General features: G+C 33.9%; 1 protein-coding gene across 2 annotated transcripts; it reads left to right on the top strand.

Moving 5' to 3' along the window:
- Nucleotides 1–939: 939 nt before the first annotated feature.
- Nucleotides 940–12,702, top strand: LOC132752529 (solute carrier family 40 member 1-like). Of its 2 annotated transcripts, XM_060742867.1 has the most exons (9): nt 940–1,086; nt 1,702–1,766; nt 5,771–5,930; nt 6,664–6,909; nt 7,913–8,116; nt 8,654–8,731; nt 9,786–10,004; nt 10,416–10,814; nt 12,195–12,702. In XM_060742867.1, the coding sequence occupies exons 1-9, from the start codon at nt 1,083–1,085 to the stop codon at nt 12,488–12,490; spliced, it is 1,671 nt and encodes a 556-aa protein (XP_060598850.1). In that variant the 5' UTR covers nt 940–1,082; the 3' UTR covers nt 12,491–12,702. The 2 variants fall into 2 exon arrangements, with proteins under 2 accessions (XP_060598850.1, XP_060598840.1); XM_060742857.1 differs by lacking the exon at nt 940–1,086 and having other exon boundaries at nt 1,587–1,766.
- The last annotated feature ends 8,025 nt before the right edge of the window (nt 12,703–20,727 follow it).

The raw sequence follows: 20,727 nt of genomic DNA, 5'->3' as shown, positions 1-20,727 counted from the left end.
TAAAGACAGAATATATTATAGTTTTGTGTTTTTGAAATGTTATTTAATGGCGTAGAAATAAACTTTTCTTACCTAGTATTTACGTTTGGTCGACTGATTTTTATTTGTTTGGGTCGTCAGACCAAACAAATAATGGTAGCGAAATTTCAGACCCTGATGTGCTTATTTGCAAATACCGAAAGTAGTCCAAACTCCTCGAAGCTGTTACTTCCCTTTATAAGTACACTAACGCTGAAAATTTAAGGGGAAATCACTGCGTAAAGATTGTCAAATGACAGGCGCATTAATTTTCAAGCCTTCTCGGGGAAGAAAAAATAGTTCCCGATTGGTCAAAGATTTCTAATAGTGTGTTATTCTTTACAGATAAACATGTTCATATTAAGTTCCATGATTATTTACATCGGTGTTAAACAACAGGTCTACCGTGAAATTAATAAGGGTTACAAACCCTTATTAGTAATAATGTGGTTTTCTTCAGGTTGTTATCTTAAAACTTCATCGTGGTCGAGGGGTTACACGCTCGGATAGGAAGCGAGAGGTCTGGAGTTCAAATCCCAGTTAAGGCAATTTTTTTTTCTTTAAATTGTTTAAGCCAAATATACATTTAATTGAATATCAGTGTCGCAATTAGCCTTATAGCCAATTTACTACAGTTATAAAAAAACAAATTGGTTTATAATCTCACAACCGCCACCTTTCTGACATTCTGGGACCCAAACAAATTCAGCGCCTTTTGTGCTTTGATTTAAAGTCGCTGCTCATCTATTCATAACTACATCAACTTATCGTCTGTTGTATCTTTTCTCTCATGTTAACACATTCAGATAAACGTATAAACGGGTCATTGGGTATTTAATATAATAATCACGTTTGAAACAGTACATGATCGTGGATACCTTTACATTAAAATGACCTCTTCACTATAAACGACGTACTTTACATGTTCTTAATAAAGAGGTAGGCCTAATGCATAGTTATTTATAATTAATTAAGTGTACGATTAAAAGCATGGATTTGCATACATGATTTAAAATTTCATTTGCTCCTAAGGTATTTCCGCTGCGGATTTTACGTGTTCTAAAATGGGTAAGTATAATTCCATTTTGAATAACTTTTTTATTATACTGTTTAACACTGATTCGATGATATGGAGACTAGAAATGAAAAGTCCAAAGTATCGAATATGTTTACGAAGAGGACCTATATTTGCTTCCGTACTTCATGTACTTAAAGGAACGCGACACTAATGTTACGGCCCAACGAGTTCAAAACTAAATTTGCATTTGTCACGAAAAAAAATCTTCTCGCTGCATTCTAACTGTTCACTTTGCTAAACTATTAATTCATGTTGTTAGTACGCGTTACGAACGATATATATATCCGGACATAACTATATGATTGTTTGAATGGATAGAATTCGCTTTCTAAAATGTGCATGTAATGTGACTGTGACCTAAGTGTTGTTTTATTTTTCTGGTCCTTTGGGATCATTTCTTTGGACATCTTAATCACTGAAAAATAACTATTGTCGGATACACAAACTTTATCGTTTAACAATTCTATGTAGATAAATCAGAAAATTAATATTGAGAAGATTTCAACATTTTTTAGTGATCTTTGGAGCTAAAGAACGATAACTCTTTCCATCGTATTATGTTGCGCATGTGCAGTGCGTAACATTCAGTTTTCATATGATTTCAGCCAGTAAAGGTATTAAAGGAAAGGCGAAATGGCTGGTGTATCTAAATCATTTCATAATAGGATGGGTAAGTTAAAATACGTTTATTTTAAAGGCACCTTCATTTTTATTTTAAACATATTTATTTATGCTCGACAGCGAAACAGGTTCTTGCTGCTTACAGTAATCACTTTCGAGTCTGTTTCCTGGAACTAACCAGTATTGGTATCATATGAGGAAACATGGTTGTGACCCGACTTGGACTCGAACCCGTACTCCCTGAGCTTAGAGGCAAATTCCTCTAGATCTTCTAGGCCAAACGTACATGTATATAGTGAAACAACTAAGTCAAGACCGATGACAAAAGTTAAAAATTTGAAACAACTTAAATGTATAAGTCGAAGTAATTCAAAAAATTAATTAACGCTCGTCTGAAATACACGGAAACCATAGGAGTCCTAACAATTATCGTAAAGAAATCATATTCCCTTTTTATCATCTTTTTTATTTCGTTCATTTTTTTAATTTTGAAGTTTTTAAAGAGGTTTTGTTCTTTTGCTGTTATCTAATTACACCTTTTGGTTTATACGACGAAGGCTCTATCCGGATAGCTGTTATTAGGCAGTAAGAAAATATTACAATAAACAGAGGACAATCGCGAGTGTAAACTATTTTTTGTTGTTGATTTGTTAAGTAAATATTTATATTTCCGATCCTAACAAAACTTAATGTCATTGTCAACTTACGCATCCAGCTAACATTACGCTCAAATTGTTTGAAATGAAACTTAAGTTGACCTGTTAAATTTAAAACATTGCGAAACTTTACACGATAGAGCCATTACAAAGAATTCTTTTTTTCTAGATAACATTATATATAATGTAAAAGTTTGAGATGCATTGTAACAAAGTAGGTTTTAATTAGACTATGAGTTTGCATATATGTTCAAAATGATTTTTCCTCTGCCTTTTTATTGTTCTGTAAATCGGATTATAGTAAGAACTAATATGCTTTATTCTGGTATTAAATCTTTTAACAACATAGAGGTCGGAAAGTCACTTAAAAATGATATGGTTCATTTTTGATAGTTAAACATTTATTTAACGGATTTGAAATAATAAAACCTCTTCTTAAAGAACGCCTTATCATATCCATCTTCCTGTTCAGTCAAAACCCACGCAAGGACTTGGACATTATATAGGCGAGTCAAGCCACAAAGAAAAGTCAAAAATTGAAATAAAAGAAGACGTATATAAAATATCATATTCATATTCAATAAACAGAAGGTAAAGAATTGGTTAAAAGGTAAAAGAAAGCAGTCTGGCAACCTGTTATTGTGAGATATGCTCAATTTGACCTGAGAACTATTTATTATATGGATATATCCCAGATTTTACAAACAGCCAATTTAAACTGGTTAGGTGTGGGCAAAGAAACAATGCTTTGGAGCAGGGCTGTTCTATAGTGGAAGGCTGTTCTTCGGAATAATGAAAACTTATGGTAGTCTGTCTGTGCAGGGATTAACTTATAATTATAGTTAGTCTGACATCTCGTATTGAATATGCTTTAAAATCAAGCTAGTGAAACAAATGTTTATCGGTTTAAGCAATATTTTATTTCCTATTTGAAGTGTTTCCCAGCACAACACAAGAAAAGCATTGATGCAAAGCATCAAAGGGCGACGCCAAAAGAATTTGATCCAGATTTGCACCTAAATACTTAACAAAAGATGTGTACTTTATAGCAGTACCATTACATGTGACCTGGAGGCTAGGGCCAGGTTAAGTTGAAACTTAAACCACGGATTTAAATTACATATGTCAATTAAAGTCCGTGCTTAAACCAAAAAAGAATAGACTCTGTCTTGCCAAGATGCAAAGGCAATTTATAGTCAATTAAGCAATCTTATAAGACTCATGTTATAAGAAAGAATTTCTTCAGATTTAATTTATGAGACACAAGGATTCCTGAGTCATCAGCATATAATCACTGGCACGAGTATCGGACCTGGGAAGAAAAAATATGACCAGATGACCAGATTGATAAAAAAAAACTGTGTTTATAAAAACCAAAACAAAAAATGTAAATAATGATCCCCTTTAAAAATATACTTTCAACTTGAAGTATATTTTTAAAGGGGGTCATTATTTACATTTTATTTTGGTTGTTGACACTTTTAAGATGAACACAGGTTTTTTTATCAATCTGGCCATATTTTTTCATCCAAGGTCTGATACTCGTGCCTGTGCATTATAATAAAAGCTTATTGCTTAGGGTTGAAGACATGTAATTGACATATATTAGACATAAAAGAGGACCTAAAATGAACATCAGGGGGACAGCATAGGTACTCAGAGCAGTAGTAGAATAAGTACCAGCCACATCAACCAGCTACTATCAGAGATAAGACTTAAACCATGTAAGAATGTCATTATATATGGCAGATGCTTGAAGTTTCATGAAGAAGAAGAAAAACAACTTCTTCATGTGCAGGATAGTGTGTTCAACTGTATCAAATGCCCTTTGTAGATCTAAAAGTATCATGCAATACTGCCTTTGTCCATTTCAAATAATGCAATCTGTTAAATGAATCAAACATGTGTCAATTGAAAAACCACTTCTAAACCCTGACTGAAACTGCCTGACCATGACTCAAACCCATGACTTTCAGAAGACCAACTGAGCTATCCGTCCTGCTACACATTTTCTCTTTAATAATGAAACAGTTCTAAACCACAACATATTTCCCCACTATATCGATTTGTGTTCGTGAATTTCTTATGTTACAGAGCATAGGAAATTGAACTCATGCTTATATGCAGTCATAGGATGAGAAAAACTTTGAGCTTGACCAGAACTCATTAACCTGTGACCAACATAAGAAGAAATTTTATGAAGGCTGATTTGTATTTTGCATCAAGGGCACCGGGCAAAAACATGAAAATGCAACAAACAAACCACTTTGTGGTAGATTGTATTTTCATGTTTTCATCTAGCCCAGTTACTTTTTGTTGGCCATGTGGCACAAATCACCCACTATAAATTTAGTGCACAAATTTATTCAAGGGCAAGTAACAATCTACTCTATGTACAGTCTGTTGTCGCGTTGACTCAGGAGACCTGGAGGTTGAGACCGGTGTCTCTTCATTACAAATAGATAAGACAGAAGCTGTCCTTTTCAAACTATGCACATGTTAGAAAAAAATAGAATAACTATTCAGAATATGATTTTTTGAGACTTTATTAATTATATTGCTTGATCCAAGTTTAAGGACATTTTCAATCAATACATGTTTTATCATTTATAACTTTAAATGAAAGTCTCATCCCTTTAATAATAATGACATAACTGTATCTCTTTAAATGCAGAAAAATTATAAGTCTCAACCTATCAATATACTACTGTCTAAGATATACATATACATGCACATAACATTAATAATTCCCAGTTTATATTAAATAAATATGAAATCCTAACATTAACATTAACATGCTTTTGATGACCTTACATCTGGTGAATTATATACAACAAAAATAGTATTATAAGTAATACCTAAGATAGACAGAAAAGAACAAATAATTTAGTAAACAAAAGTTACTTCCCCTTAAAATAAAGAAAACCTGAAACCCAAAAGAACACGATAAACAGCAAAATTATGAAATGTTGCAGGTTCAATTTTATCAAGCCATGCAAATTAATGGTAAAGTATTCATAAAAAAATAGATGCCAATGAAATTCATTCACTTAACGTGTTTAACATATCATTGAGTGACAGAAGTCTAAAAATGACGAAATTGCAAATAGTGGGATGAATCGTGTACGTATATGCTAAAATAAAGTGACGTCCCTCAAATGAACAAAATGAAAAATGAAAATGCCGCACAATCAGAGAGTGTGAGGACACATTTTAATTACATGTAATAAATTTTTTTATTACAAGAGATTTTTTTATATTATCTACGTATCCACGAGTGCACATAAATGCGAATGAATTAAGGTCGAGCAGTTTTTGCAGATGTAATATGGACATTATATAGACATATGTATATAATGTCTTGGGACATATGTAATGTTACATTGTACATTTACAGGACGACAATATCTGGTGGTTTGCCCTCGGTCTGTTTCTGATAGAGATCACACCTCAGAATCTACAGTTTACTGCGAGTTATGGCCTAGTTGGCGGTATTGTGGTCTTGTTGTTCGGGACAGTGGTTGGTGACTGGGTGGATAGAACATCGAGACTTACCGGTAGTTAAATTTAATAGTAACAATTAAACTTTACATAATGCTTTGTTGCACTATGTGGCCAAGTGGTTAAGGTCGTTGACTTTAATACCACTTGCCCCTCACCTCTGTGTGTTCGAATCCCGTCCGGGATCTTGGAGTGTTTTATGTGAGGAAGCTATCCAGCTAGCTACCGGGACGCCGGTGGTTCTAATCAGGTAAATCAGGTGCCCGTTCGTGCCGGAAATAATACGGAGGAGCACCTGAAGTCTTCGATCCTTCACTAGTAAAGCTGGCATGTCGCCACATGACCGCGACGTCATACTAAAACAACACAAAAAAACAAACAAACAAACAAACAAACAAACAAACAAACCTAAAAAATAATGTTATATTGCATTTTGAAGAAGATGTCTAATTAAGTAAAGTCCATGACCTTTACTATTCGGTAAAGGAAGTTCCTTATGCACATTCAGATTAAAACATGTGATCAAAACCCGATTTTGACATCCAGATTCGCTTTAAAAGTTACCAGCAATGATGTCATATGATGTAACATAGTTTTGGCACTGTTAGAGTACATATCGACGAAATCTAGACTATAATTAAGGCAGATGTCCTCATCACTAATCTAGCCCTCTCCTTACACCATTCCTTTCATACAGTCTGAACGCTTGCATGATAATTATGCCATTATTCATGACATCAATATTCATGTTTATGTTCACAACAAAAAACTTTTGACTTTTATTTTCAGTTGCTCGAACAACAGTCCTCGTTCAGAATTCAGCCCTTATTGTCTGCTGTATAATTGTGTACGTTGTTATAGAGTACAAAACCGATATCGCCGAGGTTCTTCCGAATGAAGGCCTACTGCGCATGTGCTATGCTCTAATCATAATAATTGCCATTTTGTCAAACTTGACAAATATGGCGCGAAAGACAGCCATCGAGAGGGACTGGATTGTGGAAATATGTGATAAAGACCCTGATATGCTTGCAAGTAAGCCTCCGTCACAAATTATAAAATACTGTATTACCATCGATTGATTCGATACTGTATTTAAACTGACTGCAGCGTTTTGTTGTAGTGGTTTACAAGTATTCGGGTATGCGTAAATAATTTTGTAAATAGACCCCTTCCTGAACAATTAAGGTTTTAATTCATAATTGTTTACCTCATTTACATACTTTGTTTACAACCATGTACATGAAGATAGAATTTCACTTCTGTATATTAAGAAATAGGCGGATTGCGTGGCCTGCAAGCACCCCTATTTGATGTCTTTTTCCATTTTCTTATAATGTGATATAAAATTCTCCATTATAATTGGCTTTTGGCTGTCGGTGTACCGACAGAAATTATCATTTTTTGTTCTAAAATTCCGAATCCAACGCTATAAAGATCTCTTCGGACTATTCAATACTGACATGACAATGGTGTTTTTAAGGGATTATGAATCTTTATTATAAAAATATAACTTCGCATTTGCAGAACTATATTATAACGCGGATGAGCAGAATATATCTTAAATGAATATTGATTTCGTTATATATGCGAATACATGTGTGTAATAACGGATGACATTTATCTCTATCTGTGTCCGTTGATTTCCATGAAACTTGCACACTTCATATTTGTACAAGTATTTTGACGAAATTGTAAACGAGTACTTTTTTAGTTTACAAACATTCACGTGTTCGGTTATTCTACTAGGAAACATATAAAGTGCATTTTATCTTCCCGTATTTCTGTAAAGTTGCATACAACATGGCACCTTGTCAAGACAGGTCTTTATTTAGATAAAGTTCTTATTTAGATAAAGTTCTTATTTGTTTTAGCCATTAACCTTTCAAGCTTGTGATATGGCCTTGTTTGCAACAGTCCTTAATTTATAGTTCTAAGGGATTCCAAAATGAATAGATCAACGATGCTAACCTGGCTCTATACTAGTGACAAATGCTTATGTTTGGTCCCACCAGGTAAAGAGTTATTCTATTTTTAGGTCTGAGTGCAACCATGCGGAGAATCAGCTTGCTGACAATGGTTATAGCACCAATAGTCACAGGTCAATTACTTAGTAGGACCTCCCATAGCACAGGTGCACTTGTAGTCGCCGGATGGAACTTTATCACAATTTTCGTTGAGTATGCCCTTCTATGGAAAATATACCAAGAGGTGCCTCAACTTAGCAGAGAGAAGATCAGAGGTATGTGCATTTGTTAGAGAGAAGGTGAGAGATGTGTACATATGTAAGAGAGAGAGCGAGAGAGAGAGAGAGAAAATTAACCATGGCAACGAAACAATAAACTAAAATAGTTAACATTTCAAGTGTTAGAAGTCCTTGAAATCAATTAATTAAGAACATGCATAACATTGGAAGGTATAATACTTCTAAACCAGACAGAATCGTTTTCCATTTTTAAGTTTCAAACTCTTACAGTGAAATCATTTGATACTTAAGATATTTGCAAAATACACTATGTATATGTGCACTTCATTTTGTATATCGCATCTCAGACTTCTTTCTTATGCAAAGGTCGAAATCATATGGAAACGCTAATTCTTATAGGAAACATATAAAAGTATTTCCTATGTGGAAATACTTTCCAGTGTCGCATGTTAATAAAACAGGACTATGCTTAGTTACTTTTAAACAATTTTCTCTCATATTTATAATTCATATTGAAAATTTTTCTAATCAAGAATTCGTATTACCAACTTACAAATACCTTACAATTTTCAGAAGAACGTCATATGATGTTTATTGAACATATGCAGGGCGTCGATGTGATAATGGAGTTTAATGATTTGGAAGAAAAAGGTATAATGTAAAACTTAGCTTTTTGGCGTCTTTTATCTGCAAACTATCAAATCGACTCTGCATTTTCTTCACTTATTAATTTTACTTCAGTGGTCCTGAAGAATTTCAAAATTTATATGCTTATGATGAAAGTAATTTATCACCATTTTTGTAACAAACTATTTATTATTTCTTTGTTGTTGTTTTGTACATAATTGAGGCGTATATGTCATTTCAAGGCGGTTCACACTTCTCTCGCGCAAAAGATGTAATGAGCTTTTTGAAATTTGTCTTTATATATATATTTTAATACAACACGTAAGAAAGTCCTTCATTTATATCAAAATTGAGATATTTTGAACAAAAATCAATTATGTTCAAGAAGCTTGGATGTGTAAGTAATGGAAGAATATAGTCCAAAATTACACGATACTCGTACGTTTGTGTTTTTCGGTCGTTGTATCTCCTTTCATTGACTAGTAAGTTCATAGCAATGAAATTGTCCTTATTTGCACAATACCAATATGCCAAGTTTATAACCTACCGTTATCACACACCTGTGCCGATTTTGCGACTCCGTAAATATGGTATTGCACGGCCGAGCATATATTTTGATGTGACGTCGTTAGCCTTATACAAACATAGTGTTAAGACGACGCGAAAAATGTTAGCGTTATACTACAGGCACGTCAATGAAACATGACTCTAATTTCACTTTAAACGGTCTTTATTTTTTATATGAAAAATAGAATATTAAATTCGTGTAAGTTCAATACTGAATGTATTGCGCTCGTTGAATAATATAATATTATGCTCGCCAGAGGCTCGCATAACATAATTTTATTCAACTCGTGCAATTAATTCAGAATTGAACAGTAATCAGAAAATTTTAGACCTCTGGCATCTCTGCAGCAATCTGCCATCACTGACGACGGTAATACGTTGTGCCGGGTTAATTTTGTTTATTGTTCAATATTGTTATTATCCTTTTTAAAACGTCCGCATTTAAGCTTAGTAAGTATTTTAAGCGGAAGTAATCACTAATCAATACCTAATTCATGTGGAATCATTGTAGACACTAAAGTTCCCAACCAGAATGCTGACAAGGACGTCATCAAGGAGTCAAAACTTGAAGACGACAAACCGAAGTATACATTCTGGACAAGTCTTTGTGCCAGCTATTTTACTTTGAGGCGTGGATGGAAAATATTCAAAAATTATGAAGTAGCATTTGCTGGACTTGCTTTAGCGTCACTTTACCTGACTGTTCTTGGATTTCATAGCATTACTATTGGTAAGACTCTAGCTATTCATACGTTTTCGACTATATTTGATTACAAGGAAAACATGAAATGCATAACATGTACAATTTACTGAGAAGTTGTTGATGTATTGTGGTGTTCTGTACCGAAATGTTATGAAACACCAAATCTACATATACTAAAAAATTTCGAGAGGTCTTTAAATAATTGTACAGCTCTCTGATTCAATTTATGATATCGAAAATTAATTTAAAACCTCACAATAAATGAAGTGAAGACCTTTTCAATTCGATTGAAAACATTAAAAAATTAAGGAGTTCATCTCTACCAAAAATTGTGCGCGCTTTAATTATTATATGTCCAGATAAAAAATGTCTTTGACAGATCTAAATTACTGCGGACAAAAATGCATGACCAATATATGCTTGTTTCTCTATTCATAGGTTATGCTTATTCACAAGGATTGAGTGAAGATCTGATTGGCGGCCTGGTAGCAGCAGCGGCATGTTCTGGCATTATTGGAACCTTTCTGTACCCGAAGATAAGACACCAGATTGGTTTACAGCGAACAGGACTCTACGCTTTAGCGGCAGAAGTGTCCAGTCTTACTCTGTGTGTCATTTCCATATTCTGTCCCGGAAGTCCATTTGATCCACTCTATTTTTCACGTAATTCAAATGCCGAAATCGATAGCGAAAACTTAATCGAGTATACTACGTCGTTTTCAAACAATATTACTACTTTTAATGTAACGACTGAGCCAATGACGGATTCAGCATCAGCAGTGACATCATACGTGTCCATATCACTCCTACTAACGGGAATAATAGGAGCTCGTATAGGTAAGTTGGAATTATATCCAGTGTACGACTATATATACCTTTCCAAAAATGATAGGAATTGCCGTTCTGTCGGGTATTTATTTTTTTCTCTCGTAAAATAGAGTCCTTCTTGAACAATAGTAACCTGACAAAAAGCATGGTGACTGGCGTGCCCTGTACGCGCCCCTTTTTAGCTCACCTGTCACAAAGTGACAGGGTGAGCTTTTGTGATCGCTTTTCGTCCGGCGTCCGTCCGTCGTCCGTCCGTAAACTTTTACTTTAAATGACATTTTCTCATAAACCACTCAGCCAATTTCATCCAAACTTCACAGGGATGTTCCTTTGGTGGTCACCTTTAAAATTGTTCAACGAATTTAATTCCATGCAGAACTCTGGTTGCCATAGCAACCGAAAGAGCAATCTTTAAATATCTTCTTTTAACATGTTTGTTCAAATAAAAGCCCTGGGGTCAAAATTGGCCCCGCCCCAGGGGGTCATTGATTTTCCCTATATGCATATAGTAAAAACTTAAAAAATCTTAGAACTTTTAAAGAACCCAAAGAGCAAGAGCTAAGATATGTAGCATGAAACATCTTCTAATGAGTGTCTACCAAGTTTGTTCAAATAAAAGCCCTGGGGTCAAAATTGGCCCCGCCCCAGAGGGTCATTGATTTTCCCTATATGCATATAGTAAAAACTTAAAAATCTTCTTTTAAAGAACCCAAAGAGCTAGAGCTAAGATATTTAGCATGAAACATCTTCTAATGAGTGTCTACCAAGTTTGTTCAAATAAAAGCTGTAAGTTCAAAATTGGCCCCGCCCCGGGGGTTATGATTTTCCTTATATATACATGTGTATAGCAAAAACTTAAAAATCTTCTTTGAAAAAACCCAAATAGCTAGAGTTTAGATATTAAGCATAAACGTCATTGTTTTTCACTATATGTGTGTAGTTAAAACTTAACATCATGAAACATCTTCTATTTGGCGTCTTCCAAGTTTGTTCAAATAAAAGCGCTGGGGTTTAAACTGGCCCCGCTCCGGGGGCCTATATACAGGTGAGCGACCTCAGTGTCATCATGGCCCTCTTGTTAAGGTTTTTGTCGTCCATTTTTGTTATCACGTGGTATTAAATTCTCAATTCTGATTAGCTTAGGACAAGCAGTGTACGGGTAGAAATGGTCAAATTTAATTAATTGTATATATGTCGACGGCGACAGTGATACCCAGAACAAGACTGGCTTTCTCCTATCTCTATCAGCTTGGAGAATCACACATTTTTCCGGTCTTATAGTTATAATTAAAAGATTCTTGAAACTAAGGTGAGCATTAGTTTATCTGAAAGTTATTTGCAGGCGCACTCAAGCATTGAAAAATTTACATGGCAAGCACTTTTTTCCAGGTTTGTGGCTGGCTGACCTAACGATTACCCAGTTATTTTTAGAAAGTGTTGACGTCACAGAACGTGGAATTGTTGCTGGTGTACAAAACGCACTTAACGAGCTCATGGACATGCTAAAATATGCGATAGTGATTTTACTTCCGGTCCCGGAAGTATTCGGATACCTTGTCATCATATCGTATTGTTTTATATGCCTCGGTTGGATATTATTTGCCGTTTATGTAAAGAAAGTACGTGGTTACGTGTTTCCTTGTTTCAAACCAAAAGCAAATTATGACCTCAAAAGCGATATTTGAAATATTTGCGGGAAAAGAATGTCTCATTTATTGTATGCTTATATGTTATATAGAATTTTCATCTCTCAAAATTCACAAAAATATAAATCCATTTCATCAATTTAGATGGATGTTTAATTTATCAATAGGAAGCTTTGTATAGTGGTAACACATTTCTTTGAAGATATATTGTTCTGTTGAAAAAATGAAAATTTGAATACAATGAAAAATTATTATTTGTTTCTTCTTTATATATAAAAATAAAAAAAATACCAGTCATGTTAGACAAGGTCTTTCAAATAGATAAGAATATAACATTTTGTATTGGGATAACGTTTGTAGAATGCATTTGAGCCGCGTCATGACAAAATCAACATAATGGGTTTGCGACCAGCATGGATCCAGACCAGCATGCGCATCCGCGCAGTCTGATCAGGATCTATGCTTTTCGCTTACAGACCCTATAACAAGAAAAAAACTGATAGCCCTGATCAGCTAGACTGCACAGATGCCCAGGCTGGTCTTGATCCATGCTGGTCGCAAACCCATTATGTTGGTTTTGTCGTGACACGGCTCATTTATGTTTTATCGTTTATAATTTGTAACGATTTGAAATAAGTATCAAATGAGGGACAAAGAAATATGAATGCACGTTTGCCTTTCAAAAAAAAAATATTTCCTGAAAGTTTTTGTATTAGCTATTCAGTATGTTAAAGGATTTTGAAAAAGTCAATCGTTGTTACCTGAACCATCTTCTGCTTCAGCTGCTATTAGCTTATTGGAGTAGAATAGTAGAATAGAATATTATTTGTATGACATGAAAATCACAATAAAATATTATTGACGATTAAATAAAGATGTAGTCTAAGAAAATAAAGTTTAATGCAATAACTAATATCATTAAATTGAAGAATTAACTAGTTATGCTAACTAGGTCTTAAGGTATATTCCTTGTAAATATGAGACATTGGCAAAAAGAAATACAAAAGCTGTACACAAATTTGTAAACATAATTATATTGTTAGCACTGTAAGTGACATTGACCATGTGACTCCCAGCACTATAAATAAAGTCTGTATAAGCCATCTTCGGATACCCACGATTGATCAACATGTTACATAACATGCAATTAATAATAATAGGGGTAGGCCCTAAATGTAAAATGGTTCGGCCGTAGGTATCCGATGATAGCATAAGCCAATGTCTAATAATCTATTTTAGGCACACTTGACCTTGACTCACCTCTTACTCAATCCAAAGGAAGATGACCATGCAAGGTATCTTCTAACTAAATATGAAAGATATCTGTCCATAATTAAAGGCTGTTTGAAATCATTAATAGCACTAGTGACCTTTACAACTTATGGATAAAATAATCTTTTTTGTTTTTTGTAGTTTTTACCTCCCTTTATTTGCAATTATTTTATACAGAAAGAAAATAATTACTGTTATAATACAAAAGTAAACGTTGCAACAATCGAAGTCTACAAAATATAATATAAAAAGAACACTTTTAAAAGTATATAAGAATTGATTGAATATTGTAACCCTGTGTCTATTAGGTTATTCTGCGTATAAAACGTGAATATTACCTGTTGAAGTCGGACGACCAAGTGGTATAACATTACTAATATATGCCTGAAAAGTGTTTATTAGTTAATTTTGAATGCCCAACATGGGTACTGATTAACAAATATTAGAGTTTGTTTCAACTTGCTGTTCATGATAACATAATCATTATGTAGGCATAAACATACCTACGTGTACAATGCATAATAATAATATAAATGACAGAAACTTTTCATCTATCATTATTTTTTTGTGGAGAAGGTCAAGCTTAATAACTTCTTTTCATATATCATATATTTTATATTATGACATAAATATAATTTGCTTAAAATAAGAATTTTTTTTAAGTTCAAATGGCGGAGCCGCGCTGCTATGGTATGGAGGGCGTTCGTTGCCAAAATTCCAGACATGTAAAGTGTTCCTTTTTAAAATGACTTTTGAAAATGCGAACTTGTATGCCTACTATTTTCTATTGTACCCGTGCATAGCACATACTATGCCTATTAATTCAGTCTTTTAATTGAAGGTGCCCGCCTTTATATAACAAGTTTACATATATATCGTAACAACTGACCAAACATCTAAAACGACAACACATTTACAAGTTCGTATCTTCCATTGCATGCAATACATATGTATGTTTGCACACTTATAGAAATGAAATATACAAATGAAATGTAAATCTTAAATACAGAAAATAGAGTTTAAGAAAACGTGTTACCAGTTGTAGAACTACAAGAGTACGTTAACACAGTAACATGTTTAAAATGACAAAAGTAGATTCACAAAGTTAAACGATTTTAAGTCAAGCATAACGCCCCGCCCCTCTCGGAGTATTTACGAACTTCTATTGCGGACAGGTATAAAACGGCGCCTCTCCCATATTTCTAAATAAAACTGAAGGACAACATACGGCATTTTTCATAACATATATTTGTTACATTTGTTACAAAAGTTTTGTCACTAGCAACATCACTTGAAAATTATGGAGGGCGATCGTTGCCAAAATTCCAGACATGTAATGTGTTCCTTTTGAAAAACTACTTTTGAAAATGCGAACATGTATGTCTAGCATTTTTTATTGTATTCGTGCAGTGCCAATGATATGCCTCTTAATCCAATCTTTTAATTGAAAGCACTCGCTTTCAAATAACAAGTTTACATGTAAATCTTAACAACTGACCTAACATGGAGAACAACAACAAATTTACAAGTTTATATCTTCCATTGCATATAATACTTAAGCATGTTTACACACCTGTAGATATCTATCTGTACCTGAAAAATACAAAGGAAATGTAAAACTCGAATACAAAAAGTATTATTCAATAAAACGTGTTTCCAGACGTAGAACTGCAACAGTACGTTTACACAGTAACATGTTTAAAATGACAAAACTAGATTTACAAAGTTAAACGATTTTAAGTCATGCATGACGCCCCGCCTCTCTCTGAGTATTTACGATCTTCTATTACGGAAATGTACGGACAGGTATAATACCCGTCGCCTCTCTCCTATTTCTCAATAAAGTGAAGGAAAACACGGCGTCCATTCTAACTTTTTTTTTAATTCTATAAAAAGTCAAATACTTTTGGTATCAAATGAAAGATTACTCCATAAGCTTTCTATGAAAGCCTCGGAAATAAGAATGAACTAAATAGATGTATTGAAATTTTTGTTTCAAAATTTATCATTTTTTTCCTCTGAAAATAACACTCTCGAATTGGTAAGAAAAACACGGCGTTCCCTCCAAACTTTTTTTTTTATTTCGTAATCAATTTTGATAATTTTGGATTGAAATAAAGGTGTGCTTCATACGCTTTATGATAAATAAATATATAAAGCCTAAAAATAAAAATGAATTAAATCAAAATGAATTAACTTTTCATTTAAAAGTTTATCATGTAACTTTCTGTAAAATAGAGAAAATAAGAATCCCTAAAGAACGCTCAAAACGACAAAATTGATAATGTTGCAGGCTTGGTTTGATTGAGCCTGTTCACGGACGGTAATGGAAAGAGCAAGTTACCGGCAACGCCCCCTAGCACCGGCTTAAGCAAAATTTAACATGAACTCGTACAATTTTGAATTTTGAAACATCCGCAGATGTGTTAATAAGGCGATTATCATGGAACCTTCAATGTGACACGTTAGTGCCATACCATGAAAAACGGCATATGGCCCCCAAGTAAAAAATCAAAACACACTCTGAAGTTCAGTAAGAGAAACATGGCGGGGCGCCCCTTACTTACTTTTTTATTTCTTGGCCAATTTTGATAATTTTAGACTCAAGTAAAAGAATCCTTTATGAACTTTCTAGTGATGCCTTAAAAATGAAAATAATTACGTAGAAGTATTTAAAATTTTGTTTCAAACTTATCGTTGTTTATTTTTTATCTCTTAAAACCACAACTCATATATTAGGGGCAAAAATCACGTCGCTTTCTTTAGATACTATTAAAAAAAGAAAATGAATATTGAATGAAAGTTAAGACCATAAGCTTTGAACAAGCATATTAAAAATCTGGAAACAAAGTGATCCCTCGGAAGCATTAATCACAACAAAATTACATAAGAATTGCAGACTCGTTTTGATTGAGTCTGTACATGAGGGATTATGAACAAGTGCTACATCCCTCACGCCCCCTAGCACCGGGTTGAACGGTATCAATTCTCAACACTTAATAGCGCTGGCATCAATGATCCCGTAGGACCAGAAAAATATAACAACACTGAAGTGAAGTACGGGGCAACTTTTTACTTCTGCCACACGGCACTTGACACCTGCTGTTATGAAGTATAAAAATCTGGAAACAAAGTAATCCCTCGGAAGCATTAATCACAACAAATTAAATTACATAAGAATTGCAGACTCGGTTTGATTGATTATGTACATGAGGGATAATAAACAAGTGCAATTTTTTTTTATTCATACTGAAAATACCTTATTAAAGATTGTACATATGTGCTACGGATAAGTATTTTCTTGATTCGGAAAGAAAATCTCGGTGGCCGCATTAAAATCCTATTTTTGCAAATACTTGCATAGTTTTTGTTGAAAATGAAATGTCTGCCAATACATTTTTCAATGATACCAATAAAAATATTGGATGGGTTTTAGATTATCAATAAAATTACTCCCTTGAAGTTGGTAATTGATTCCCTAAAAAATTTCCAAAGCGCCGATGTTTCTCAGGAATATATGATAAACAAGATCAACAAGGAAAGGCGGCGCTCAATGAACGCAACCCCACATGACCCAGCAACAAGAACAAGTAGCAAGGAACCCAGGCGGACCCCAAACAAAACACAGGACAGTGCACTAGGCAGAGCACGGACAGGCTAATCACTAAAATGATAAATAATTTGTAACTGAAGAACACGATGTTGAATAATAAGTTAATGCATAAGTTATCTTCATCATAAATGGTAAAATCAGCAATTTTCTATGGAGGGCGTTCGTTGCCAAAATTCCAGACATGTAAAGTGTTCCTTTTTAAAATGACTTTTGAAAATGCGAACTTGTATGCCTACCATTTTTATTGTAAACCTCTTAATTCAATCTTTTATTTGAAGGTTACCGCCTTTATATAACAAGTTTACATATATATCGTAACAACTGACCTAACATCTAAAACGACAACACATTTACAAGTTCGTATCTTCCATTGCATGCAATACATATGCATGTGTGCACACTTATAGATCTGAAATATAAAAATGAAACGTAAAACTCGAATACGGAAAATAGAGTTTAAGAAAACGTGTTACCAGTTGTAGAACTACAAGAATACGTTAACACAGTAACATGTTTAAAATGATAAAAGTAGATTCACAAAGTTAAACGATTTTAAGTCAAGCATAACGCCCCGCCCCTCTCGGAGTATTTACGAACTTCTATTGCGGACAGGTATAAAACGGCGCCTCTCCCATATTTTTAAATAAAACTGAAGGACAACATACGGCATTTTTCATAAAATATATATGTTACATTTGTTACAAAAGTTTTGTCAATAGCAACATCACTTGAAACTTGCTGATTTTACCATTTATGATGAAGATAACTTATGCATTACCTTATTTTTAACATCGTGTTTTTATCAGTTACAAATTATTTATCATTTTAGTGATTAGCCTGTCCGTGCTCTGCCTAGTGCCCTGTTCTGTGTTTTGTTTTGGGTCCGCCTTGGCTTCTTGCCACTTGTTCTTGTTTGCTGGGTCATGTGGGGTTGCGTTCATTGAGCGCCGCCTTTCTTGTGTTGATCTTGTTTATCATATATTCCTGAGAAACATCGGCGATGGGAAACAATGACCAACTTCAAGGGAGTAATTTTATTAATAATGTAAAAAACCACCCAATATTCTTATTGGTATCATTGAAAAATGTATTAGCACAAATTTCATTTTCAACAAAAACTATACAAGTATATTTTAAAGCGGCCACCGAGATTTCCTTTCCGAAATCAAGAAAATACTTATCCGTAGCACATATGTACAATCTTTAATAAGGTATTTTCAGTATGAATAAAAAACTTTTTGCCACTTGTTCATTATCCCTCATGTACAGACTCAATCAAACCGAGTCTGCATTCTTATGTTATTTTGTAGTGATTAAATGCTTCCGAGGGATCACTTTGTTTCCTGATTTTTATACTTCACAACAGCAGGTTTCAAGTGCCGTGAGGCAGCTGTAAAAAGTTGCCCCGTACTTCACTTCAGTGTTGTTATATTTTTCTGGTCTTTTGGGATCATTGATGCCAGCGCTATTAAGTGTTGAGAATTGAGTACCGATCAAGCCGGTGCTACGGGGCGTGAGGCATGTTGCACTTGTTCATTATCCCTCATGTGCAGACTCAATCAAACCGAATCTGCAATTCTTATGTAATTTTGTTTGTGATTAATGCTTCCGAGGGATCACCTTGTTTCCAGATTTTTAATATACTTGTTCAAAACCTATGGTCTTAACTTCATTCAATATTTATTTTCCTTTTGAATAAAGTATCTAAAGGAAGCGACGTTATTTTTTTCCGAATATATGAGTGTGGATTTAAGAGAAAAAAAAAAACAACGATAAGTTAGAAAACAAAATTTTTAATACTTCTACGTAATTAATTTTCATTTTTAAGGCATCACTAGAAAGTTCATTAAGGATTCTTAAGCACTATTAAGTATTGAGAATTGAGTACCGCTCAATCCGGTGCTAGGGGGCGTGAGGGATGTTGCACTTATTCATTATCTCTCATGTACAGACTCAATCAAACCGAGTCTGCAATTCTTATGTAATTTTGTTGTGATTAATGCTTCCGAGGGATCACTTTGTTTCCAGAATTTTTTACTTGAGTCTAAAAATTATCAACGCCGCCTTTCCTTGATGATCTTGTTTATCATATTCTAAAATTATCAAAATTGACCAAGAAATAAAAAAGTAAGTAGGGGGCGCCATGTTTCTCTTACTGAATTTCAGAGTGTGTTTTGTTTTTTTTTTACTTGGGGATCATATTGCCGTTTTTCATGGTATGGCACTTGTAAACGTGTCACATTGAAGGTTCCATGATAATCACCATATTAACACATCTGCGGATGTTTTCAAAATTCAAAATTGTACCAGTTCATGTTGAATTTTGCTTAAGCCGGTGCTAGGGGGCGTGGACGATAACTTGCTCTTTCCATTACCGTCCATGAGCAGGCTCAATCAAACCGGCCTGCAACATTCTCAATTTTGTTGTTTTGAGCGTTCTTTAGGGATTCTTATTTTCTCTATTTTACAGAAAATAACATGATAAACTTTTTAACGAAAAGTTAATTCATTTTGATTTAATTCCTTTTTATATTGAGGCATTATATAATTATATATCATAAATCGTATTAATCACACTTTTATTTCAATCAAAAATTATCAAAATATATTACGAAATAAAAAAAAAGTTTGGAGGGAACGCCGTGTTTTTCTTACCAATTCGAGAGTGTTATTTTCAGACTAAAAAAAAAACAACAAAAAAATCAATACATCTATTTAATTCATTTTTATTTCCGAGGCACTCATAGAAAGCTTATGGAGTAATCTTTCATTTGATACAAATTATGTTGGACTTTTTATAGAAATAAAAAAAAGTTAGAATGGACGCCGTGTTTTCCTTCACTTTATTGAGAAATAGGAGAGAGGCGACGGGTATTATACCTGTCCGTACATTTCCGTGATAGAAGATCGTAAGTACTCAGAGAGGGGCGGGGCGTCATGCATGACTTAAAATCGCTTAACTTTGTAAATCTACTTTTGTCATTTTAAACATGTAACTGTGTAAATGTACTGTTGTAGTTCTACGACTGGAAACACGTTTTATTAAATTATATTTTCTGCATTCGAGTTTTACATTTCATTTGTGTTTTTCAGTTTCATATATATATCTACAAGTGTGTAAACATGCTTATGTATTATATGCAATGGTAGATACGAACTTGTAAATGTGTGTTAGGTCAGTTGTTAAGATTTACATGTAAACTTGTTATTTAAAAGCGGATGCCTTCAATTAAAAGATTGGATTTAGAGGCATATCATTTGCTGTGCACGAATGCAATCAAAAATGCTAGACATACATGTTCGCATTTTCAAAAGTAGTTTTCTAAAGGAACACATTACATGTCTGGAATTTTGGCAACGATCGCCCTCCATACATAGAAAGCTTATGGAG

Source organism: Ruditapes philippinarum, unplaced genomic scaffold (genome assembly GCF_026571515.1).
Source record: "Ruditapes philippinarum isolate M1 unplaced genomic scaffold, ASM2657151v2 ctg2026_1_1_1_1, whole genome shotgun sequence".
Taxonomy (NCBI): domain Eukaryota; kingdom Metazoa; phylum Mollusca; class Bivalvia; order Venerida; family Veneridae; genus Ruditapes; species Ruditapes philippinarum.
This window is presented reverse-complemented; position numbering and strand designations above follow the sequence as displayed.